This window comes from Thunnus maccoyii, chromosome 11 (genome assembly GCF_910596095.1).
Source record: "Thunnus maccoyii chromosome 11, fThuMac1.1, whole genome shotgun sequence".
In the NCBI taxonomy this organism is placed as follows: Eukaryota; Metazoa; Chordata; class Actinopteri; order Scombriformes; family Scombridae; genus Thunnus; species Thunnus maccoyii.
Window position 1 is genome coordinate 20,455,223 of NC_056543.1, and position 25,958 is coordinate 20,481,180.

General features: G+C 40.5%; 1 protein-coding gene across 6 annotated transcripts in view; it reads left to right on the top strand.

Moving 5' to 3' along the window:
- Positions 1–614: 614 nt before the first annotated feature.
- Positions 615–25,958, top strand: part of bcl9 (BCL9 transcription coactivator) — a 30,446-nt gene continuing 5,102 nt past the window's right edge. The window contains exons 1-7 of one of the 6 annotated variants that reach the window (XM_042426306.1): positions 615–639; positions 3,002–3,167; positions 20,948–21,426; positions 23,815–24,128; positions 24,610–24,717; positions 24,869–25,055; positions 25,792–25,888. In XM_042426306.1, the coding sequence (XP_042282240.1) occupies positions 21,140–21,426; positions 23,815–24,128; positions 24,610–24,717; positions 24,869–25,055; positions 25,792–25,888 (993 nt within the window). In that variant the 5' untranslated portion in view covers positions 615–639; positions 3,002–3,167; positions 20,948–21,139. The other 5 variants (XM_042426302.1, XM_042426301.1, XM_042426303.1 and 2 more) reach the window with 5 other exon arrangements.

The following is a 25,958-nucleotide window of genomic DNA, read 5'->3' on the forward strand; positions in this document are numbered from 1 at the left end:
CTCCAGTTTTATGGAAGAACAACACTAAAACACTGCAGTACCTCTTTGATACAAAATGTTGGTGCAGATAATTAAGTGCTTAAAAAAGAACAAGCATCAGGATAAAAAATACCAAAAATGTTAGTTCTGTATCAGCAGTGACAGTAATGTTTGACCAATACCATAGAAGGGCTTTTACTAACCATTATTTTTTTTTTTTATCATCAATTAATTTGCTAACTATTTCCCAATCAATACTCATTTGATTTATATCAGAAGACACAGAAAAGTGCCAATCACAAATTCCTAAAGTCAAAGGTGATATTTTCAAATCTGGACAAACAGTCCAGACCTTATTAAGTATTCACTTTCTCATAGAGCAGCTGGAACAACAGATGTTTAGCATTTTTTAATTAAAAAAAATACTTCTAACGATAAATCAACTATCAAAATAGTATGCTCAATACATAATTTCAGCTCTAAACGCCAATACTGCTTGTTTTAAAAATTGATTGCACAGATGCTGGTGATTTTGTGCAAAAAAAAAGAAAAAAAGAAAAAAAACTTCCACAAGTTTGATACGCAACGATTACGTTATTTCATATGAAGTTCGAAGTCACCACAAAGACGAGGGCACAACTCCGAAAAACAATAAGAAAGGTGACTTTAAAAAAAACAAAACAGCACAGTTTAGGTGTTGTTGTCCTCTTCTTCTGTGTGTTTATATTTTTACAGTGTTTGTTACATGGAGGTGGACACTAGTGTCTCTCTGCTGTCCGACAGTAACATCCTCACTGGCACACAGACCTGACCTAGAATTGCTACTTAGAATTCGGGCTAAACCATCGCGCTGCAGCGGAGGGGGGGTGGGGGGGAGAGCAACGACAGGAAATCTTGACTGGGATGCAATGGAGTAGGACCACTGGAAAGCTCGGGCGAAAGGGGGGAGACATATTTCTATTTTATAATGGTGCCGTGATAATGTTGTGATTTGATAAGTGTGCGCTATTTATCCGTCGTTCGAGGAAAACGGAGATTAAGCTAACATTCCAGGTGAGCGTTCATTTGTCCAAATCCAGGTGAAAAGTGTCGGTGGCACAGCTCGCCTCCTGGCAACGGGCACACGCGGGTCCTCCTCCCGGGGACATCTCACTCCGGTATCCGTTCTTCTCTGCCTCTGTCCCCGAAGGCTGGCTAGCAAACCCACCGTCGCGTCTGGCCTGGCAGACAGTGAGCACCCTTTCAACCGGCAATGCCGATTTTTCCAGCGCAACAAAAGCGGATTATTCACGATGTTTTCGGCATGGTGTAAAACCCGCGGAGAAATATTGGTTTTTACCCCATTATACTGGAGGACCGCCCGTGCTTCGTGAAAATGAAAAAAGGATACAATGCAGCATGCATGTTCTGCATTCTTCAGGAGTACCACACCGTTGGTATTGTATTTTCTTTATTAAAAATGTGTTTGATATGAATTATAAGCGCGCAGCGAGATTATAGGCCTCGGCTGCTGATTGTGTCGGCCAGCCCTATCATCTGCCGAGCGATTTAATTGTTACATTGTTAACGGAGCTAGCAGAACTTGAAAATGAACGTTTTCCTAAGGAGGGTCGAAATTGTTTTATTAGCAGACTAAGCCCTGAAATGTAGCTCATTTTGTACGTGTTTTTTTGTGTGTGCTCGTGGCCCGACGTCGTTGTTCTCGCTCTCGCCGCCGTCCAGTGCCTCCCTCTTCGGGGAAGACTTTGTTTGCGCTGGCCGAGGCTCCATGAATGCAAGTGCTGAAAGTCCTCCCTTCCCCCCCAGTTCTCTGGCGAAACAGGAACAACTTCTTTTAGGAAAAAGAAAAAAAAAGTTCCTGGAGTTTCAAGCGCCATGGAATTACTTTGTCCGCCAAGAGTTGTCCAGTGAGGCGCTGAGATTTCAGGGGGGAGTCTAGTCTCTGTAGATGTTGTGTGCTTTAAGTTTATTTGTGGAGTTTTAGGTTTGTAGATGTCTGTGTGTATTTTAGGACGACTTCCTCGAGTAGGCCCGTTTGTGAATAACTTGTGTGGCATTGTGCTGTGTTACCTTGGCAAGACCAGAGAGCTAAACATGGCAAAGAATGTATTCAGTCGTCTATTTTTACCAATTTTTGTTTAACTTGTGAGGGGAAAAATATCCACAGGTCCTATAGTGAAACAGTGTTTGAGCAAATGACATCTTATACCTGCAGTTGTTTGGGATTTTGGGAATCTCCTCCCCTGATAAAGTCACCCTAGTGTCCTTTCGAGTTAATTAAGCATTTATTTTCCTTTTTATAACATTTTGCTAGGACTTCATTCAATTTTCCCAATAAATGTGTATCTGCTAAAAAAAAAAATGGCTTGACGCTATGTTTTTTCTCTCTTATAACTGTAAAGAGAAAATCTCAGCAGCTTTTTTGCTTTGTTGCAGTTTAAATTTGAGTCCTTTTAGCTGATGCTGTGATTCAGAGCGACTCCTGAGTTCGCAGGTAGGGGGTCAGTGTCTTGTCCAAGGACAGTTTCAAAGCATACATGCCAGTCGCTTCTTGTTACAGGACTCTGGTCTCCTCAATTGCTAGGCAACACTGCTGCCCGCCATTAACATGTATCTGTTGCATCTGTTCATATTTATCCTTTCTATACTCACTACTTCTGCTCTATTTTCTTCGCATTGTTGAGATAAAAAAAAAAAAAGTCATACGTTTGCTCCCACAAGTGTATGTTCGGAGGAAGGAGGAAGTCCTCTAGGATGCATAGAAGCAAGGACACTCTTGATAGAGTATCATGCACCGTCTTGTAGTCCCTTATGTGCACACAGGTCGATAACTGAACTATAAATGAGTGTCTGGGTTAAAAACGTGAGTATACGCTGCTAGTGTAGCCCCTAATGACCTGAGCTTTGCACTGGTTATGTGTTTGTTACATGTTGGGCTTGTGAACATGAGTGACTGAGTGCTTTTCCTTGCCGTTTGCTTGTTTGCGTGTCACCCGATGAGCAAAGTTCTCCTCTGTTCCAGGTGTGAATGACTTGTGGCTGTAGGGTGTCGTGAGTGGGCCAGGTTCCTGCACAGCCTCCGTGGCTGACTGGGAGGAGTCGAGTGGAGAGCAGACATCAGTGCACAGGGGACCCGAGGCCTGGTTCTCCATATGAGGCCCGGCTGAAAGGGCAGGGGGGCTTCTGAGGTAACCCAGCTCATCTCTGGCTTTCTTTCTCTCTCTCTCTTTTTTTTTTTTGTTTTTTTTCACACTCTTATCGCACAGTTTCTTACATACACATCTCCCTCAACTTCTTAAAAACATACATCCAAAACGGACTGCACATGAATACTTTTCTCTTATCCTCATTTCTTTCTTTGCTTCATCTCTTCATAAGAATACCTCTAGAAATGCACACAAGTAACACATGGGCTGTGTCTGAAATCACTTCCTATTTACTATATAATGCACAATATGTACTGCCCACCATTTTATTCTGTGAGTGTGAAATCTATACACTCCATAGTGCCCTCAAAAAATGGTTAAGCTGACAATCCCGCAATGCAATGCGTCACATTTAATATATGCAAAAATCATCAGCCATCTGAGTGTATTCCTGTAAGCAATGACGCAAAATGATGATTGAAGTGTCTGAAATCACGATATACTGCTCATACAGTAGAGTACTGAGTTTCTGATATATTGGGAATAGTAAATGTGTGAACAAGGGAGCGATTTTGGACACAGCCGTGGTGTTGAAGTAATGTATGTAAGTGTGGTTTTCACCATATTTAGGAATAAGTAAAGCAGTATGAAAAAGAATGCTTCATGCTTGTTTTCCAGCTTTTCCTCACTACAATGTTTGTCTGCTTTTAAACCTCATAACTTGTTGCATTATCAAGCATGGCAGCAAGCAATTCTTTCTTTCCCTCGAAGACTAACTGGTGCCATAACTTCACTGCTACAAGTTAGGCACAGGTTCATCCCATTATCTTTCACTGTCTCTGTGACATTTATCTATGAAGGTGCCCACACTGATAGCTGCATTCTGATTTAGAGAGGCCTTGAGGTGTAGAGCAGTTACCACGTACAACCATTCTTAATGCTCAGGGAAGCGGCTTGAGGAAAAGGACCTCAGAGCTGCGCTGCTTTGGACTATCAGTGCGATGTTTGGTCTTAATTCTCTGATCTGCACATGAGTGGGGACACAACAAGGTCAGGCTGCTCTTCTTGAGAAAGCTGTCCACACAGTTTATTTATCTGCTATCTAATCCAACGTGTGTTAACCAAAAACCACAGTGAGGTGAAGGACACAGGGAAATGGATATTGATGGAAAGCAGCTAAGGGTTTATTTTCTCTTCTGTGTATTGGCTTCTCATGTTTCCATGCATTTGTTTGCTTCATGGGTTTTCTAATTAAAACTCACAAGGTTTTGTGTTGTGTATGACATGGAAGGATGTGTTGGAGGGGCGATCTGTCTTGCTGCCTGTGTAGTGGGTGGCAGGGGGCTCCCCTTCCTTCATACAGTAGATTAGACCCAAGTATGTCTGTTTTTCTACTGCCTAAAAATGTTATTTTCATTCTGTAGGCTCAGTCTGATCTTTTTTTTTGTAATCGTTAGCTACTCGAAGTAGTATTTACCTTAAGTGAAACATGCATCAGTTTCCCATTTACCTGCTGTTTTAAGGCATTCAGTCACAATTAATTAAGGGATTTAGTTAATCTGCTGAACTGACTATGGTCAGGCCACCACAGTATTGTAATTATTCCCAAGGGAGCAGGAAAAAAACGATTTAGTATTTAACATGTATTTGTACGGATTTTTTGCCTTGATTTACCATCAAAGGTCTGAAAAAGACGTTTAGAGTGCTTGATGCCACACTGGGACCTTCAGGGAAATTAAAACATTTAAAATTGTGATGTACAATTATGTACAGTCTAGGTGGATATTTTTCAGAGCATGAACATATAATGGTGAAAAAAACCTAAAAAAAACATTAATAAATTGTATTCATAAAGAATATTTTGCCCCTTTTTGCAAAAATGCGGATTTGTTTCCAAATTCTGGCTTGATCGAAGAAGCTTTTTATTTTGCAGTTCGTAGAAGTTCTAAACCAGTAGATTTAACTCATCATTTATGGAAACATAAGCTTAGAAGTTCATGTTAGATGAGGGTTAAAATAAACATTCGATTTCTGTGTCTATTGATTTTATTGATTGCTGAAAATATTGCCCATTTTCTCCTCTAGCTTTCATGATCAGCCGTTGTCATGTCTTCCTCATCAGTACAAATGAGTACTGATCCGATACGTTTGATCAGTACCAGTGCCGGTATCAACCTTATCAAACGAATCAGCCAGAAGCAACTGATCCACATTAAATACTGTGTCTGTCACTGTCGGTATGAATTGCGACAACTCAGTTTTATTAACCCTCCAAACACACTATTTTTAAATTTGCACAAGCCTGAAAAGAAAGCTGTTGTATGAATGTCTGTCAGTATCTACAGTTTTGAGGTGATGTGTGGTTACATCCTCATGATACTTTACCTAGACAATCAGTTACACTCATACTGTATTTAAAGCTGAAAAAGGAAAAAAAAAATAGTATTTGATTATTATTATTATTCTGTATTGGCCAATAACCAGAGTTTCGGTATGTGAATCAGTACAGACAGAGAAAAACTGGAATTGATGTGTCCCTAAAAATAATAATCTTTGATATGTATAGCAATGTAAAAGGCCCAGGTACAAAGTGACAGAAGAAAGGTAACACCAGCAAAATTATAGATTAAAAAAAAACATAAAATGTGTATGTGTTCAATAAATAAGGCCTTGTTGTTTTAGGAGCACCAAACCCATTCAAAAATAAAACTAGTGTTAAGTACTTTAAGCCGATTAGTTGACAGAACTATCAATTATTTAGTCATTCATGCCACATGGTACAAAAACAAGAGCATCAGTTGCATTTTATTTATTCATTCATTTGATTAAATTCTACGCCGACCATTACAGAGCAGTCATCACTTAAAAACATAATAAAGATAAATTTTTTATAATAAAGGAAATTCGAAATTTCAAAACAAATCATTTGGGTCTCTAATGACTGGTTTCTAGTAGTCAAGTCTTAACAGCTTAGTGTGCCTTTCCAAACAGTTTTGGTTATAAATATGAATGTGTTTCTCTAATAGCTGCACTTCATATCTTTTTTAGCGTAGGAGGTCTCAGTCTCATATTTGTAGATGGGTAGGTGGGACTGTTGGCCATACAGGATCCTCAGGGATGTGTCTGGCTGAGTCAGAATGTACCCTTCAATCTGCTTTCATGTTTCTCTACTGTGATTGACAGTTATGGCACAGACGGGCTTGTCCACTTGCCCCAAGGGGAGGGGTCCTCTCAAACAGAGCGGCTTTCAGGTGGAACCTGGGGGTTGCGTTGGCCTGCATTCACCTCAGCCTATCTATACTAAAAGCTGCCAGCCAGGCTTAGGTCTTCTCTAGCTATCAGATTGACTGTTGTCACTTGTAAACGTGTCACCATGACACTAAGGGTGTTTTCACACCTGCACACTTTAGTTCGGTTAAATCGAACTCTGGTTCGTTTTCCCCCCTTGGTGTGATTCGTTTGGGCAGGTGTGAACACAGTAATCGCACTCGGGTGTGGACCAAAACAACCACACTGAGACCCTTTAGAGGAGGTGGTCTTGGTCTAGTCCCAGACAAACTCTCGAGCGGTTAGTTTGTGCTGTGAACATGATCCGACCCGACTAGTAGGTGTACTCCACAGGTTTGAGCGAAATGGCTCCTGTAGCCAGATGTGTTTGCATACTGGGATGTGGATGAGCCTATTTAACGGTTGCTAACAATTAGCCGGAGAATGAATCAAGGTCGGACCTGGACTAGTGCAATGTAGTACGTTATTTTGGCCAGTGGACCTCCTTCAGGACTTTCTTCCTGTGTTTACGTTCTTGCTCCTGCCCCAGACACAGCTGACCAATGAGCGAAGTGAACGTTCTCATGTGGCCTGTAGTGATGCATTTTGGGTTGGTTGGATTTTTCTCCGAAAAGAAACCGAACCCAGGGGAAAACGCACCAAATCTACTCATTAACTGATTTGGACCAGAGCAAACAAAAAATTGGTAAAAAAAAAAAATAGGTATGAAAACACCCTAAGCTAACCATGCATGTACTGTAAAAGGGAACCACATTTTAAAATCTGGTTTTCACATGCCTCTAAACTAGACTCAAGCACTGGAGGCACTCTGGAGTAATCCTTATCTATCCAAGTGTTAAAGGTGAGATTTTACCCACTACACGTCCTTCTTTTAGTCTATTTGTTCCATGTGGTGGTTAAACAGGAAGTGGATCAGATTTCTGATGTTCTTCACTTTGCCAATTTGCCACACAACTTGGTACATGTGACAAAGAGCTTGGTTTTCATTTGAAATGAGTTTGCTAGGCAGTGATAAGCATCCATCAACTGTATCAAATCTTCATTATCAAGTGTTTGTAGACTAAACTGTCAGCCTTAATGAGAGGAAGCTATTGGTATGTTAAATCCTTTATGTGCTTTGGTTGAGCTCCTGATTATTGAGGGTGTGTATGTGTCAGCTTTGTAGAAACTTTGGTAATCCTTGACATAATTCTGAGACAAAAAAAATTGCAAAGCTTTACAGAGGTGAATATTGTCTGCATTCATCACACTGTCTGTTTAATGTGGATTTTTTTTAAACTGGAGCTCACCAAGATCTTTGGTGGAATTTTCAAATGTGAATGTGGTAACAATTAGTTCAAGAGAGGTTCAGTTTGAAACTTTGGAGGCAGATCTTTGGGTTCTTGCTGTAATCGCCAAATGTCGGCAAATTGGAAGAATGGAAGAACCTCTCATTATGCTTTATTCCAAGATGATTACCTCATTGCTAGTCTTGGTGTTGTATATTAAAAGCCAAAATGAGCTATTTTTTGTTGTGTTACAAATTTGTAGTGGTTCGTTAACAAGGGGAACCCCAGCTACAAACTGTGTATACAAACCTTTTTAATTGGCTGAATTGAAAGAAATAGAGTAAATATTGGATTTTATTTAGCTGTAAATACCAGTGATGGCGGCTTTGCAGCCATTTTGTTGATAATTCTGTAGTTCTTTTCACCAAGTATTTTCCAATTCTGCTGCTCATAATTATGGTCTGAATGATATGACTTGAACACAGCACAAATTACACATAGTCTATTTCATGATATCAGTCCATCAATATGGGAGGGATTGACAGGGACAGTACAAGGAGTACTGGTACACTGGAATCACAGCTCCCTTTAATTTTATTAGCAATGTTTCAACCAACTACAGGTCTTCTACTTCTACTCTAATTCAATCAGCTGGTACTTCCCAGTCAAATATGATATTGATTCCTAAAGTGCTAATGTGACATTTCCTGGAATTCTCTGAGTACTACAATTCTGTAATGTTGATATTTTATTTTTGTATTTTCTGGTTGCATTCATCCTGGATTTTAATGTCCCATTGATTTTTTCAGTGGTATTCTATATCATTAAATAGATGTGAATGGATAGATAAATATAGGTTTATATATAGGTCAAAGGTTTATCAGAACAGAACTGGCATGTGTCTGTAGTCAGGCAAATCAACAGGTTCCCTCCTTTCTGCTTCTACTGTACTTGTGGATGGTGTTCAGGTGGATGCACCCACATGTTTGTTGTTTTAACTCCTCTACTATAATCAAGAATCACTTAATTGTAGCATCTAAAATAGTGCCACACCTCAGATTTAAATAGTTCATATCTCCTTGAGCGTGTTTTTATCCTGTGAATGTGTTTTTGCCCTCTGTCTAGTAATTTGAGCTATATGCTCATAAACAGAAGTGAAGTTTTTTTTAACCACTTTAAACACAATGGAAAAAACATTATATGCCTCAAATATACAGTAAAAAATTGTTATATAAAAATTGTGAATATTAGCTAAATCTTGTTTTGTTTTGTTTTGTTTTTTTCTGCCTTTTTTTTTACCTGAGCCACCACTGGAAGTTTTGAGAGTAGTTACTAGCGCTATACAACCATGCTGGAAGAATGATAATGAAAAGAGTGTGTGTAAATTGGTATCAGGATTAATTGGCAGATTGAGTATAGGATGTTACTTTATAAAATGCATAAGCAGGTCACTTTACCCGGGTTACACAGGACATATGCTGTATGCTTTCAACATATTAGCATGTGGGTAGTTGCAGAGGAACGCCAAAGGAGACTCTGAGAGAGGAGCATACAAGTAAGCAAACTCTGACTCACAACAGTTCATGCCATAAACTTGTAATGCAGTTTTCAGTACGTCTCAGACATTTGCGTCTTAGTACAAATAAGTACTGCCGCATGTGGGTGTTTCTATCTGCAATGGTATGTGAGTATGCACGTGAATATTGCTCTGTGCCTGTATTTAATTGGGTAGGTCTTACCCAGTGTGTTTAAAATTCCATGGGAATGACACACTAGTGCTGACTGGGGTAACTGTAATTCAGGGACATGGTTTGGCTCATAGGCCCTGTTCACACCTGGCATTAAAATACATGTTGGGTGATCCGATCACAAGTGGACAGCTTTAAGTACAGGTGTGAACGCACCCAAGTCTCATTGAGAACGCATTGAGATCCAATCACTCAGACCACATTTAGAGCTGGTCTGGGCTGCATATGGCCACATTCTTTTAGCGGTGTGTACGAGAATGTGTCCTGGGCCACAATGAAGGCCTGCCTACTCAACTGACGTGAAGGGCGTCATACTAAAGTGTGAAACAGCAAGAAGAAGCTACAACAATGGGCAAAATGGATTCTCGTGGATGAAGTACACACAAAACATGCTGTCTGACATCCATTTGGGCCAAAGAGTTTTGATTTTGCCAAGGTCTTTGCAAACTTCTTCCTCTTCTTTTAATTTCTGGCAAACTAGGCACGGGAATTGATTTGCTGCCTTCCGCCAGTTAAAAACAACACATTTGGTCTTTGCAAATGGAAATGATGTACATGTTGACTTGCATATAGAGCGGGGAAGTGAGATCCAATCACAAGTGGTCACTCTAGACATGTGGAGACGTATACTAATGCCAGGTGTGAACTGGCGTACCTAGAGCTATCTACTTGTGATCGGATCACCCAAGATGCAAGTTAATGCCAGGTGTGAACAGAGCCATATTCTCTCTAAAGTGCTAATTTTGTTGTATGATAGTGTAGAAGAAGACAGCACATGTATTGTATTAGTGAGTCAGTCTTGTTTATTACCCGTTTGGAAATTTCTTTGGTGTCTAAGGCAATTGTCAGACAAATAAAACAACAACAAAGGACATCACAGTGAAAGACAGACATCAAACAGCATAGAACTACTTAGTGTCAGGCAGCATAGTGCCCCACCAGCATATCACCAACAATCAAAAATCAAGAACAACAAAATGCTAATAACACAACTATCACCATCATCACAATGATTTGTTTAATGGAGGGATTCTGGAAGATATGAAGGATCTGAGCACAGGTAGTCTGCAAAGGCATCATTCAGGGTATCTCTATATATGTTTAGAGTAAAATATGGTTTTGCTTGTTTGTTGTCATGCCAGTTCAGTACAGATGCATTTTTAATATACAAAAAGAAGCTATGGAAAACATGTTGTGGGCAAACCGTCTTAGCACAGACGAAATTTAATTCCCTTTCTACCCAATGCTCATAGTGCTACAAATTTCGGTCTTGCATAGCGTGGGTTGTACTGACTGCTGCTTCAAGTGCTGATATTTGATGTTTCTCTGCTGTTTGTTGTAAGGTTCAGTATCGAAACATTGGTGACACTCTTGTTAGTTTTTTTACTTGCGGGTTAAAAAAAAGAGCCTTTTGAACAGCAAGTGAGGAATGTGAGTCTCTGTTACACTTTACCTCAATGGTCTGCACGGTTTCTGAAGGGCCTGGCTGTTGGGATTTCCCACAATGTTTTTAGCCACAGGGAGACGTCCTCTCAGCATGAGCAAGGGAGGAATGTGGCCAGAGTGTGGGAGCGACTGTCGGGATGGAGGGGAGGGAGTCACGGACCAGAGAGCATGGTCAAGGGAAGAGAGGAAAAAGGGGTCTGCACAGAGAGCAACAGTTTCTCTTAAGCAAATGGAGTTTCTGTTTGACTCGTCATTTGAGCTTCAGATGTCCTCCGTGAGAGAAACTTACTGTAGGGAAAAACATGGATTTGTGAATTTGCATATTTGCTTTGTGACCATGGCTAGTTTATCTACTGGGGTGTGAGTAGGTTGTGGGTGCAGATGTGTGACATTAAGCAGGAGAGAACATGATTTTTATGACTAACAAAGAAGAAATCTTGCTATCTCAAAATTGCGCAAATTGTGTAGGTGTTCTTTCTCACGGAAGGAGAATATTTTTAATATTCTGTTTACTATCACCACCCAAAAGAGATATGAACATGTTAAAGCATGAACTGATGTGCAATATGTAAGGAACACAGACACCATGCTGCATTTAAAGTAATTCCCAGTCAACTGTCTAAAACGTTTTACAACCCACCTTTTTGTATACACTGTATGCTGTTTTCAAGTGTATTTTTTAAGTGTCCAACAAAATTAGCAATATTTTTCAGTTTTGTGTCCAATAAAATCTGAGGTAAAATGTGGTGTGAAATAATTGTACTGTATTGGGATAAACTGATTATAGATTTTGATGGTACAATTATAGTCTGAGGAAAAATCACGGTTTCACAATTATTATGCATTAATTTACTTCACATCACTACGGATGGATAAAATCACATGAGCAGTTGTTTATTATTAATATAAGATTAGGATGAACTTTATTGACCCCCTAGGGGAAAATATTACTAATCTAGGTAATAATATGGATATATGGATGATTTTTTTTTTTTTTTGCAGTTTTAGTAAAAATGAAAGAAAGAAATTGAGAACAACTCTTATGCAGATGTTGTTAATCACTGAATTCAATAAATTAGATCTCATGGTATAGTGCTGGAAGTCTACAGGATCCTAATGTTAAGTTAGTCTTTTACACCTGGCGCATTTACCGAGCATACCTAGCCCTTGAAGGAATTACATGCTGTTTTGGTGAATGTTAATTTATAAACGGTGCTATGCTCCTTTTCCTGCGTTGTTGCTGTTGATTTATGTTGCACTGAAAGCCCAACTCTTAACTCACTGCTACTTTGTTGATTGTAAGTGACAGTTTTATATTTAATTCCCTACCAACTCAATGTTTCATTATGTAACTTGCCACTGAAGTAATGTTTTTTTTCTATTTTTTTAACTTGGTTATTACTTGGTGTATTATCTTCACTTGAGCAGTATAACTGGATGGTGATCTCGAATTTGTTGCATTAAGTTCGAGTTGTTGGACCCTTTAGCAGTGACTTTTCTTTGGCAAGTTTTAAAATTACTCCCACACTGATGATTTAAGACATTATGGTGAATACAAGGCTTCAGTGTTGGGTCCCTCAACCATTGCCAGAACACTTCTTGTCTCCTTTGGCTAATGAAGCCCCCCTCCATACATAAGTAAGGGAAGTCAGCATGTGTAACTTTGTGTACCTGAACTTGTTGTAGCACAGCATTTTAAGTTTGTGCACATGGTTCTGCCTGCAGTCTGCTTGTTGAGACTATGGACATTATTTTTTAACACAATTGTCTAGTTGGGTCATTCTGTGTCAAATCAGTTAAGGTTGTTGCATCACTGTCACTGATTTTGTTTAAACCTTGTCCCAAAACTGAGGCCTGTAAAATATTTCTGTTCAAATCCTATGTTTTCATATTTTTTTCAGCCCTTGATATTATTTCATTTTTACAGCCTAAAAAAATGCCCTGTCTGGGAAGCCATGCTTAGGCGTTAATATCTTGACAAGTATTGTTCCTAGCTTCATCAAACTTTGTAGGATGGAAGACGAACATTTTTCCTATATGTCAAAACCATTAAAAGCCTGTACTGCTTGCCATTTTAATTTTATAAGGCCCTAGATTTTGAAAAAAGTGCAAAATTCTGAATTGAGTGTGATATTGACCTACATTTTTGTGCTAATATATCAATCATTATTTTTTCTGCAAACACAATCTTTTATTAAATTTCTGCCAATATTTGAGGTCTCTACCACCAACGGGCATGAAGATATTATGAATAAAACAAGGCGTGGTAGCATATTTTCATTTTCATAGGACCAAAATGGTATGTGGGGAAGCTAGTAGGAACATAAAAATGTACATGGACATTGCTTGATGTATGGTTATTAAGGGTTCAAAGTGCTAATGTTCTTCTGTTTTTACTTCATACAAAGATTTAAGAGATATTTTACCTGTGGCAGGAAAAATTCAGGATTACATTTTTTTTTGCCTCATTATCTCCATGATTATTGAATTCCTGTGTCATAGGAATTGTAAGAAATAAAGAATAAACATGTATGTCTGGTAAGGTCCTGGATATTGAAAATAAGTGAAGTATTTGGATGAAACCTCTGGTATAAGGAGGAATAAGTGTTATCCTAAATGGCCCTCTCATGCTCCAGCGGGAGTATCTAAATGTGTTTCCACGTAAAAGGTTGGATGTGTTTATTAATTATTTGTTAATGACCTATAGTAAAATGATCCTACAGAAAACATGTATGTCTTTACTCCAATCAATATTTCAGAGGCTGGGACACACATAAGTACAGATAAAGGAAGATCCTGCTTCTTCATTGTGGATGTTTTTTTTTTCCTAGAGTGAAAACAATGCCTACTATGTGTATTTATCTATGAAGGGAACATGGAAGGACCCACATACCATTTTGGTCCCATGAAAATGACTGAAAAATGCTACCACACCTTGTGTTATTCTTAATATCTTCGTGTCCATTAGTGGTAGATACCTCAAATATTGGTATACAATTAATAAAAGATGTATTTGAAGAAAAAATGATTGACACTATATGGGAGCAGAAAAGGGTTTATAATAACCTCAGTATCATTGTGGTTTAGAAATTTTGCACTTTTTTCCAAATCGAGGGCCTTATAGAAAATCAATATGATGCAGTACAAACTTTTCATGGTTCAGTCATACTCAGAACATGTTTGTCTTCCATCCTACAGAGTTTGGTGAGGTTACTATAGGCTACTAATAATACTTTTCAAGATATTAATGCCCAAACATGGCTTCCCAGATGAGGCATTTTTGAGAGTGTAAAAAATTAAAAAATATCAATCAATATCATTAGAACTGAAGAAAAATATTTTACAGGCCTTAGTTTTGGGACCCAAACATTATATAGACAAACTCTGAACAAAATCTAAGACAGTGCTGCAACCACTTTCCTGGATTCTGTGTGATTTGACACGGAATGACCCAGTTTTGTTTAATTTTCCTCACAGTACAACCGTTGTTCATAGAAAAATAACGTACCATAATGTCCCTTTTTTTTGAGAGTGAGAACAGAAACACTCAGTGTAGCTGAGACTTTACGGTTACAAAACCATGACGTGTTAAAGCGCAGTTAATAGTGAAATCGGTTAATCGCTGTATCTCTAGTACTGAGCTAAAAATAGTGTTTCAGGGAAGTGTGATAAATATCCTTATAATACTGTTTACCTTATAACCCCTGACTTTCACTCATGCTTGGTGTGTCAGTGCCAGTTAACCAGTTCTTTGTCTCGTATTGAGTAGAAAGGTGAACGTGTGTAAACAAGACACACCAACTCAGCCAGAGATGCAGAGACAGAGGGCAGATGGACAGAGATGGAAGTGCAGGGTGAAGTGTGTGAGACAGATCAGAGCAGGCCGTAGTGCCGAGTGCCAGTGCTGCTGCTGGAGCTGGCCGCCACACATGGCACTGTGCCCAGGCTACACCAGCAGATGTGTCACTAGTGAGTCAGCTGTGTCTCTGTGTGTGTGTGTGTGTGTGTGTGTGTGTGCGCGCGTCTGAGATCCAGACACCCACCCGGGCTCGCTGTGAAGAGAGTGACTTGTGTAATAACCCCTCTTCTCCTAAGGGTATATCTGTATCACACCCCTTTCCCATCCTCCCGTTTTCATTGCAGCTTCCATCATTGTGATGGACACGCCAAGGCTTCTGTCACCACGATATGATATGACAAAATGTGACATTACACACATGTTGCCTCCCTGGGGATGGAAGGGCATCGGCTGGCAACCAGAGGAAGGGAAGAATGGAGGACGGGGGCTTTGGTTGTTGTAGAAATGCTGGACAGACCAACCAAAGCAGAGACAGCTGAGACTGGGACTAACATAATGAGTGGCAGGGAAAGAAAACACATGAAGGTGAGGAGAAGAGAGATCCTGGGTGGAAAAGGTTGGGTATATGTAGCCATTCTGCTCAGGGAGCAGCTCAGAGTTCGGAGAATGTGTAAAAGTTTTAAAGTTCATTGTAAATATGTTGGTGGCTCGGTTTCAAGAGAAACAGGAGCGCAGTCAGACTTGCGTGAGCGCTGCTCATGTATGAGCGTCCTTGTTCCTGTCACGGCAGATGTATTATGTCAGATGTTACATCTCTGGCGTCACAGCTCTATCTTTAGTGACAGTCCGCATTCCTGACATTCTGTGTGTGCCATGCGTGAGTCATGAGTCCTTTCTACAGGGTGTGGCATGCTGGGATAGTGGTCTTAGGAAGTTCACCTCAACAGGTGAACATGCAGGTGTTTTCTCTAAAAGCAAGATTTTAAAGCAAGAGATATCTTTGCTTTAAAATCTTGCTTTTGATACTTGATTTAAGTAGAGTTAATTTGTTTTGTCTGCAGTTAATCAGTGCTTCACTAGCAGCCAGGCAGGTACTGTATGTGTTGGAAAGAAACTGGTTGTGTACAAGGATGTTTTTTTACTTCACTTTAAGATTGCAGAATAAATACCTAATTGATATCTTCATATTAGCCTTTACCTGGTCATTTTTTGTCAAATATAACTGAAGAAATTGTTACACATAGTAAGGTTTCACTAATGGTTTAGGTTTAATGGTTATTCATTTAATGCTAGCCTTTGTAACTTCTGAATAAAGTAGTGCTTCACCTTTTCATAGAAATAAAGTTTAATTTGTAATCATTAAAACACACCCAATTCAAACTGTTTTTGTGCTTTAGTCTTTGTGTTCTTTGTGTTTGGGTAAAAGTTTGCTAACTTCAGCTCGATGTTGCTGTGTAACTGATATTATTGAGTTACCTTACTGACTTTATAACTTTGCTTTCTGCCTGTCAGTACCACGGATGAATATTTCAATGGTTTACAATAAGAGTAACAAATTCTACAAAGGTCTGGCACACCAGAAAGTTTTATAGACAGGTGCCTCAGATCAAAAACGAACTAAAGCATCCAGCGTAGCGTTGATTACTTGTACTCACATTATTCACAATGTTTTGGTCCTCGGACCTTCACTGGGCCGGCTAAAAGGAGAAGCTACTTCCTGTTTGTTTTCGATGACTCTTCCCCATTGAAAAAGAGTGTAGAAAGATAAAAGGTTTAATAAAAGATTCATTGTCTGAGCTTAATCAATCTGGGTATTTTGCAGAACGGGATAGAACCGGTTACCAGAACCCACCCCTAGCTGCTTTTCAATAAAAGTTACTCAGCTCGCTTTAAGATTTGTATTTAGTAGCCTGTGAGATACTAAGATCCTCTTTTAGGCTTTTATTTGAGACTTCATACATGGTAATTTGATTTGAATTAATATTGGTTACATGCAAATTTTGTGCCCTTGTGTCAAGAGATGGAAAGGCTTTTCTGTTTCATACAGCTGGCTGCTGCTTTAGACTACACGGTAACTCACTGATGGCTTTGAGTCATCGTATATTCTTGCAGAAAACTGTGAGGAGAGGTGGAAATAATGTTTCTGATATTGCCCTAAACAAATAATGGGCTAAAGAAATTCTTGAGATGGAGGCCGAGCAGACGGAGAGCGGGTTGGGGAGCTAGAGAGCGAGAAAGAGAGAGCAATACTCCATTGTGACTGAACTGCAAAATGGGATTTGCATAAATAAGGCTGAAACATCAGCAGGCCCTTTTACAGCCAACAGCAGGACTGAGATGAGGGAAGAGAATTTGTGTGTGTGTGTGTGTGTTTGCACTTGCATATTCTTTCACCTTTTTAAAATAAAGCATTAGCAGTGTAGGTGTTTATAAATTTAAGGCATTCTAGGTTTGCAGCAAGATCAAGTCTCTTCCTGTTGATCCCAAACCTTTAAACCCCCACTCTGCTATGGATACTCCACCGGTATAAAGCCTCCCATCTCCCCTTCAGAGGAATTTGGGTGACGTAGCCGGGAAGGGTCTACTCTCTACACCGCGCTCAGCCAGCGTACGATGACTGTTACATAAGCGTGAAATGAAATGCCCCCTTTTAGTGCCACCTGCATAGGAAAACCCAAATCTAATTGAATTGAACTATTTTCTGCCCTCTTTTCATGTGGATCCTCATATTTATATCAGAGGCAAAAAGCTCATTTTTAGAGCCTCATTATACTGTTTTCCCATTAACTTGCACGCACTGCAGCTCCTCGTGTGTGCTATGATAGACAGTTCAGCGTCTTTACTGGAGATAGAGGAAGAGAAATGTCTGTGATTACCTCTCTGCTGCTTTGTTGTGTATGCGTGCGGCTGGCTGGCTGTAGCGTGCACGCTAGCGTGTGTGCCAGCGCGTTCCTTATGACAGTCATGTCAGTAAGCTCCCCAATTAGTGTCTCGTTAGTGTGGGATTGGAGGGAATGGGTGATTGACAGGTCCTGCTGTTTGTGTCTGTGTGCATGTGCGTACTAACATTACACGCATTTGTGTATGATTGGGGTTTAGGTGTAGATAACACCCCTTGAGGACATATGTGCTAGTTAGGGTTGAATGAGGTAGGAAGCCGGTTCTTTTGATAGAAAAAATTTCCTTCATCAAACTGAAATTGCAAGGGATTCTGTCCAGATGATTGGCTGCCCCGTCACTCTGAGTCGGCTGCGGTCACTCATCTCAGTCCAGCTTCCTCTCTCTTCTCGCCCCACAGTGAAGGAATGAACTCCTTACTGAAGTCAGGGTTGCATACACATTACCCACCTTCTGTTACAGCCAGGAACCTACCTTTTCAGACAAAGCGTTTGCTCGCTTCAAACAAATTACTTGTCAGAAAGTCAAACAAGTGTCATAAACTCCCTCCACCCTTTCGTCCGCCAATTTTTGTAACTTTACAAAACGGTCAATCTGACAATCACGCCCACTTCATTCAGTGATTGGCCAGGTGCACAGAGATGAGAAAGTGGACAGGCCTTCAATGAATGACTGAAAGTGTGCGCTGTTATCCCAACATTTGAAAGATTGTGTCTCAACCTTCTCTTTAGCGGCAAGCTTTTCACCCCACCTTTGAGCATGGCAGTTAGGAACAGCTATACACACTTTCACCCTCACACTAGAGTTTGTGTGACATGTTCGTTTAATGCCTTAACATACACTTAGCACTAGATCTGCAACGATTAGTCAATTAATTGATTAGTCGCCAACTGTTTTGACAATTGAGTATTCGTTTGTAGTCATTCTTTAAGGGAAAAATGTCCAAATTCTCTGGTTCTCAAATGTGAATATTTTCTAGTTTCTGTGATAGTAAACTGAATATTTTGTGAGTTGTGGACTGTTGGTCAGAACAAGAAGACATTTTAGGACGTTGCCTTGGGCTTTGGGAAACAGTGATTGACATTTTTTGCCATTTTCTGACATCTTATAGACCCAACAACTAATCAATTAATCGAGAAAATAATTGGTAATTAGTTGCAGCCCTACTTAACATCTGCACTTACTGGTGTCTCATTCTTAAAAGACAACAAAACTAAAAGCACTTTGTTGTTCGGGAAAGAAGTACTCGTGTAACATCTTTTTGTACAGAAGTTAAATTATTGAAAATGATGTTAGACACAGTGTCTACAGAATGCATGTTATGTGAATGAAGTCTATGTTTATGATGTCTGAGTCCCACTTAATCCTCACTACTTTTATATTTTTTTCTAAGGGGTTTTGTCCACTTTTTTCCATTTTTGCTTCCTTATCCTGCTTTGCCTATCAGCTATGATTGACATTGTTTTGGTTCAGAGTGACTATCTGGCAGGTCTTTTCCCACTGTGTCGTGTGCAAACCAGCACTTCACTTTGATGAGCAAACAACAGTCAACAGCAAAATAAAACTGTTTGTTCATCTCGTATTGTCCTCCCTCACACATTGTCTTCCCTCCATTAATCCAAACTCTGCACTAAGAAACCCCAACTCTAGAAACAACACAATGGCTGTATCTAGGAGAGAACTTACTCTGAATGTCTGTTCTGCTGAGGGTGTGTAATTATTTAGAGGCAAAATTTAAACTGTGAACGTTTCTACCAGGTCCACAGTTTGAGCAAAAGCTCTTGTGTGAAATTTCAGTTTATTTCTGTGTGCTGCACATCAGGGCTGCAGTATCACTCGTAAATAATTGTGTGTTGAAGTCCTTGTTTCCACATTTCTGTATCAAAGCATGTTGTGTCGCAGAATAGAAACATGTAATTTCATTTAGAATGGATTTCTTTCACACACTTCTGTTGATCACTAGTTCAGTAATCAATAATGAGCCCACTACTTCTCTGAAGAGCCTCTGCTCCTGTGTCACATGGTGTATTTTTATATTGAAAGGTCAGTCCAATCAGTCTAATTTGGATACACAAGGCTCCTCTGTCCCTGTGGAGAATCCAGCCTCTGCTCACGTGTAGTTGTGATCTGCGGCCCTGATAGTAGTAAATCACTTCTCCTGTAGACCAGGGAGAGATGACTGCTGCTGCTGTAGCAGGAGTTTGTATTTTTCTGCTTCCCAGTGACAACCCCCCCCCCCCCCCCCACCCGCCTGCCAAACCCCACAAACACCCCACCTCCTTCTCCCCAGGGGAACTCTGGAGCCAGTTACAATGTTGAGTGTTTTGGAAGAGCTCCTAAATATTTTCACGATGACAATGTAATCTGCCTGACTGACTGGACCGCTCTCTCGAACGGGATTCTCATGCAATTCTCTTGCTCACTCACTCACCAACACACACACACACACACACACACACACAAAGGTTGGTTCAGACCGCAATACAACCTCTCCCCCTCCACCAACACACGTCACTGTGTGCTACAGTTACAATGTGGCGCTGGTACTTATACAGTTCAAGTGAAACTTCACCCAAAATCTTTTGAAGTATCAAAAACTCCCCTGACTGATATTATTAGTTTTAGGCTGATACCAATATTGATATTCGAGAGGTTAAAAATCAGATATATAGCCAAATGGTGTTTAACATGACTTAACATATTTTTTATTAGGATCCCTCCATTTTATTTTACTTTTTTTTTTTTTTTTAAAGAATTGTAATGAAGTAGGGCATTTCTGGTTGAAAAATAAACATGTGAGTTCTCTCTGCTGGAAAAAAACTATACTATGTCGACACTGTTTCTAGTGGACCTCAAACATATCTTTTGCAACAAGCTGTAATATCAACAACTTTATCAGTAGAGCTCCATCAAAGATGCACTGTTGAGTTGAAATGTTTCTGTTGGAAGTTGTGTGTGTTTAGTATGTTACATTCGTATTTTTGCCAGAATATGATTCAATACACTGCTTCAATTTGTAGCTTCTGCTTTTTAGCTGTTGATGTTGGTCACTTGTTGCATACTGAGCACACAGATGAAAAGAGTAGACGGGGATTATGCTACAGGGAATTTCTGTCGACATTTTTGATAGTTTATAAAGACAATGAAAACTTGTCGCTATACACTTTTTCTGTGTCCTCTGCGAAAAAGATGTGACCACAGCCACCGTGAAAGAGAAAATGACCGACTTTAAACAACCACCTTTCAAACCCACAGGGGGAGATTGATTGATTGAAAAAGATTTGGGTAGAGTTATAGTATCACTTTAATTCAGTCAGACTGTGGACCTTTCCCACTTTTGTTAACAGTCCTTTTTCCTCTCTCTTCTCTCAACAGTGTGCCCAAGGGCCGTTGAAAGCCCCCTTGGGGGAGTTTCATAAATACACACGGAACAAGAAAAGGCTCCTGGACTATTGTTATTGTTTTTACACACTTTCTCTCACACTCACACACACACACACACACACACACACACACACACCCACACACGCACACACACACAACCACACAGACAAGGACATAGAGAGAATGTTGGAGGTCCAAGAGGAGAGGCCAGCGGCGGCAGGTACAGCAGCAACACATTTCAACAAGAAGGAGCGAGGGAAGAAAGAGCGAGAGGAGGCCAAGGACGGTCGGGGAAACCTCTCAAACATCGGGAATCCCGTTCCAGGCTCCAGGAACGTGCGTGCAAAAGCGCCACTCACGCACACAGGAAGTCCACACCAGCTCATCACTCCACCCTGTTCTGTAGTCCTGGGAGCTCCATCAATGCACTCCAATAGGCTGAAGAACTCCCCGTCCACCAACACACAGAGGTGAGTGGACTCACATCCAGAGTGTGCCTTTTAGTTTATCTTTTCTTATATACATATTATTCCAGACATTAAACTTGATTACAAATAAAGGAGTCTTGAATATTGAAAGCCCATCAGTCTAGTGCTTTGATACACTTTTACAACATGGTAGGGGTGATAATAAGCAAACGCCAGTGTTCGTGTGTATGTGTACATGTGTGTGTGTATGTGAGGTCCTCGTGATTTTAACAGTGGTTTTATCAGCCAACACTGATCTCACAGTTGATTAAAATTATGCATTTCAGTCAGACTTTTTATGAACAATAGCACAGCAAGTTAAACTGCACAGTATGCTGAGGAAGTAAAATTTCAATTGCCTCATATTAAAGAGATTGTTCTTATGGCTGCACACCATTGTTGTCCTCGATATGCGACACTAAATCAAGTTTTTATTCTGACAGCTGATTACTGAAGTACTTAGTCACGTCTTACCACATCAGTAACATATATTTAGGCTTTACTGGGAAGCATAGCTTTCTGTCCAGTACAATAACCTGTTTCAAGTAAATTAAAAATCATCACGTTATCAAAAATGAATAAACATGAGCTGTCAGTGTTTATTAACAGATGGCAAGAGAGAACAAATACAAACACTCAGAGCCCTCTGTTCAGAACAGAACCAGCTCTTTCACTGAAATCACAAGGAACGAGGCTGCTTGCAGTAAAGCGTTATTTTCTGTTAAAAGAAAAAATCATATACAAGTCAATATGCCAGTTTAAGCAGTCGGTTGGCTGATATGATTGTTTGCTGAGTGATCAGTGCCTCCCTCTTACCAGTGCTTGGTATGTTGAAATTCCCATATTTTAGCATTTGCTACGTGCATAATGTGCTGAGTTTTGAAAGTTTTTGAAAAAACGGATCTTATTTTAGTCTATGGAGAACTTCAGCCTTATTTGGCAGTTTTTTCTGTCATATTTTATTAATCCCCGTGTGGAAATTTGACCCATCCCAACTATTTAAGTTTAGTGAGCAACTATTTCTAAGAGCAGAGGCTTAGTCAGTGGCAGAAAGCTCTATAATACCTAACATATACGTCTTTTTAATGTGGGAGGAAATCAGATGACCCGGAGGACAACGTGCAGTTTCCACAGAAAAAGGGCGAAGGCTGAGACCTCCGTGTTTTAAGAAGCTTGTATTTACCATCGAGCCATCATGCTGCCATGGCAATTTATTATGAAGAGTGTGTACGTTGCTCATGATCAGTAGTGGAATTGAATCCAGGCTGTGGGCACAAACCTGAACATGGTGCAGAAAGGAAGTGAAGGTTAAGTGTAAAAGCAGATCTAAGATCAGCCTCACTGCTCCAATCTTTTAGCTGAAAGGTCTCCATGTGTGATCCGGAGCTGTCCTGAGGTCAGGGAGTACACTTTGCTTGGAAGTTTTCCCTGCTGACTCATGGTTGTGGAGCCTCTGGAAACGGCTGTCTGGACTGCCAAAATTCTGGCTTTGCCCTCTTTTTCTACTAGCTGTTAGTCTATGTGTACATACAGTGTGCAAGGCTGCGGCTGTGCTTTTTGGACATGTTGGCATTTGTTTCATGCTACTTGTACAAGTGTGTCTGTGTGTGTGAGAGAGGGAGAGAGAGACAGGGAGAAAGAGATTAGGGTGTGGTAAGGGAGTTCTCTGCCAGTTGGATGTATCCTGCTTGCCTGTACTGAGCTGCTCTCATAACTAGTAAGCAGCAGTTATTTCTAGATGGCCAATGTCTCTGCTGTATGTTCTTTGAGGTTTAACCGTGTGCATTGGATTGCCAGCACCAGTAACCTCATCTTGTGTTCATACCATACTTTGATGTCATAATGACATTGTGTTAAGCATCTGCAAAGGGGAAAAAAGAGGGCAAAAAGAACGAACACATTTTCCTTTCTGTGTTTTCTTCCACTTTTCCTCACAGTGAGGATAAAGGTTACATGAGACATAGAAAAGTTGGTATCATGGCACAATATCATGGTGAGTTGTGGGATGTCAGACCTTGCGGATAGCCAGCTGCCTGAGTATGTAGCCCTCCCCTTGTCTGGTTTGTGCCCAATTCCAGAGCATGATTACTAGGTAACTTGAAGCCCCAGGCCTTTTGTCTTTTTGGGTGATATGCCCCATTTCCTCCTAGGAGTGTGTGTGTTTCGTAAGGGAAAAACAAGGACACAAATATATGTAGGAAGACAAAACAACATTTTGGAAGTCCTCAGTATGTCATTGTTGGATCTGAGGAAGGTTTAAATGGTTAATGTTCATTAGAATTTGTAATATATCAGTCATTTGGCACTGTTTTGTTAAAACTGTACTAAAAAGTACTCAAAGTATAAATGTATTAATGTGTGGGATACGTCTGTCTTTTCTTTGTCTATCAGCCCTAAACCTAAGACGGAGGTCATGGTACGCTCACCTCCCGTCATGTCCCCCTCCACTGCCGCCCAGATGGACTCTAAAATGCCCAATCAGGGTAAACCAGGGAGCACTGGCAGCCAATCACAGCCCTCACCCTGCGACCCCAAGACCCTGGGTGCCAAAGGGGCTCAGAGTGTGGCAGGGGGCATGGGGCTGAAGAATGGCCAGGGCCTGACCTCTGGCTCAAGCTCCAAGGTTAAAGTCAAAAGGGAGAGAAGCACCTCAGTGGAGTCATTTGAACAGCCAGAGAGTGGCACACCCACCAGTGAAGAAAAAGGTAAGGCACTATAGCCAGTACTAATACCCAGCAGGTAGCTGTGGTCACAACTTGTTAATTAGTCCTTGTGATGTGCTTTAAATTTCTGAGACTGTTTTAAATGCTTTTTATTCTGGCCAGAATGGTAAAATAGTTGAACTGAGGTAGGTTGGGAAGGTGCATGAGTTTCTTTGATGTTTTTGGAGAGTAATTAGTAACTGTGCTTTTGTACTTTGTTACCCAAGTTATATCCTTTTGTAATGAAGTTTCTCAAATGTTGTCAGCACTGATTAGAGCGCATGGTTGGTTTGTTGTGCTGTACTACTTCATAACTTTATCCAGAAATGTGCCATATATATAGTTATTTATTTTCTCTTGGGTATACAACACAATCTGCCTACAACAGTTGGACATCTTGAAAAAACACTTTGCTGTCCCTCACTGTCACACAGTGATAAACCTAAGCCCACTAATGGTTGTGTGGGTTTGTGTGTCTGTACAGACAGTAGTAGGGTGAAGAGGATGTGTGTGGCAGAGAGGAGGCAGCCGTACAGTGGAGCTGACTGGTGCTCTGGGGGAGAAAGTGACGAAGATGACAAAGGATTCTACAGTAAGTGTGTTAACGTGTGCATCCAAGCATGCGTAGCAGTCCCTCTGCTGATCAACTTGACTTATGACAGCTCCACAGTAGAATTACAGTACGTTTCCCATAAGCCTGTGCTGGTCCTAAAGCCATGGTCTTCCCTGTTGTCTCCCTGTAGACTGTAACTCCAGTGACGTGAAGCCCCAGGACTCTGTCACCCATTCTACCTCCAATGCTGGACTCAGTCGCTCCTCCACACCCTCCCACAATATATTGGGAGGCCAGGGCTCCACAACAGAACCTGCTAGTGGCCAGAAACCAGGCTCAAAACTTGTTTATGTCTTCACCACAGAGATGGCCAACAAGTAAGGAACCTGCGTTAGCATTTGTAACTGTTGTGGCTAGTATCTTCCATACTCTTTTAGCCATAATTTGACATCCAAATCTTACATTTCTGTCTGTCTTTCCCTTTTTTCATCATGATTTCTTATATTTGATTAGTGATGTATATACAGTTTGAGCTTATCTCTACATGTTTAAAATATGAATGTTTTTAGGCAGCTAATTAAATAATCATCACATTTTTTTTGTGGAAGCAAAACATAGACCCAGAGAGAAACCTCTTGTCAAATTGCAGTTCAAAATAAAATGGAATTACTAACAATGTCAATTGCCTAAGGTATATCTCTGCGCCCCTGTCATCAGTGATTGTTGTTGTCTTTGATGTTTGTTGCAGCTGTTTTTGTGTATGATGCTAAGATGCTTGCTTCCCGCCCCTACTCCTCCTCCAATCTTTCCCCGTTATAGCCCAAATCCATTGTGTGTATCTGCACAAGCATGTGTGTTTCGCAGTGGGAGCATACAGTTAGCTTAGATAAACACTCACTCTCTCTCTCTGTTGGGAATTAGAGATCAAAGATGTGGATGCTCAGTGGAAGGTGTGTGTGTGTATAATATTTTGCTTAGTCTGTTAACCTTGGCATTACCTTCATGGTCCCATATAGTACTCATTCATCTGGCTCACTGTCTCAAATCCACACACACATATATACTTATTGTGTCTGATGACTGATATCTGGCTGTCTGCGTTCTTGTCCTCAGGGCAGCTGATGCAGTTCTAACTGGCCATACAGAAAACATCATTGCCTTCCACATGAAAAACATCTCCAACAGCAAGGACAAAGCTCACCTCCTCTTGGTAAACACACACGCACACACATGCATGCACACAGATTCGCTTACATACACCAACATCTTGCATTAGAGTG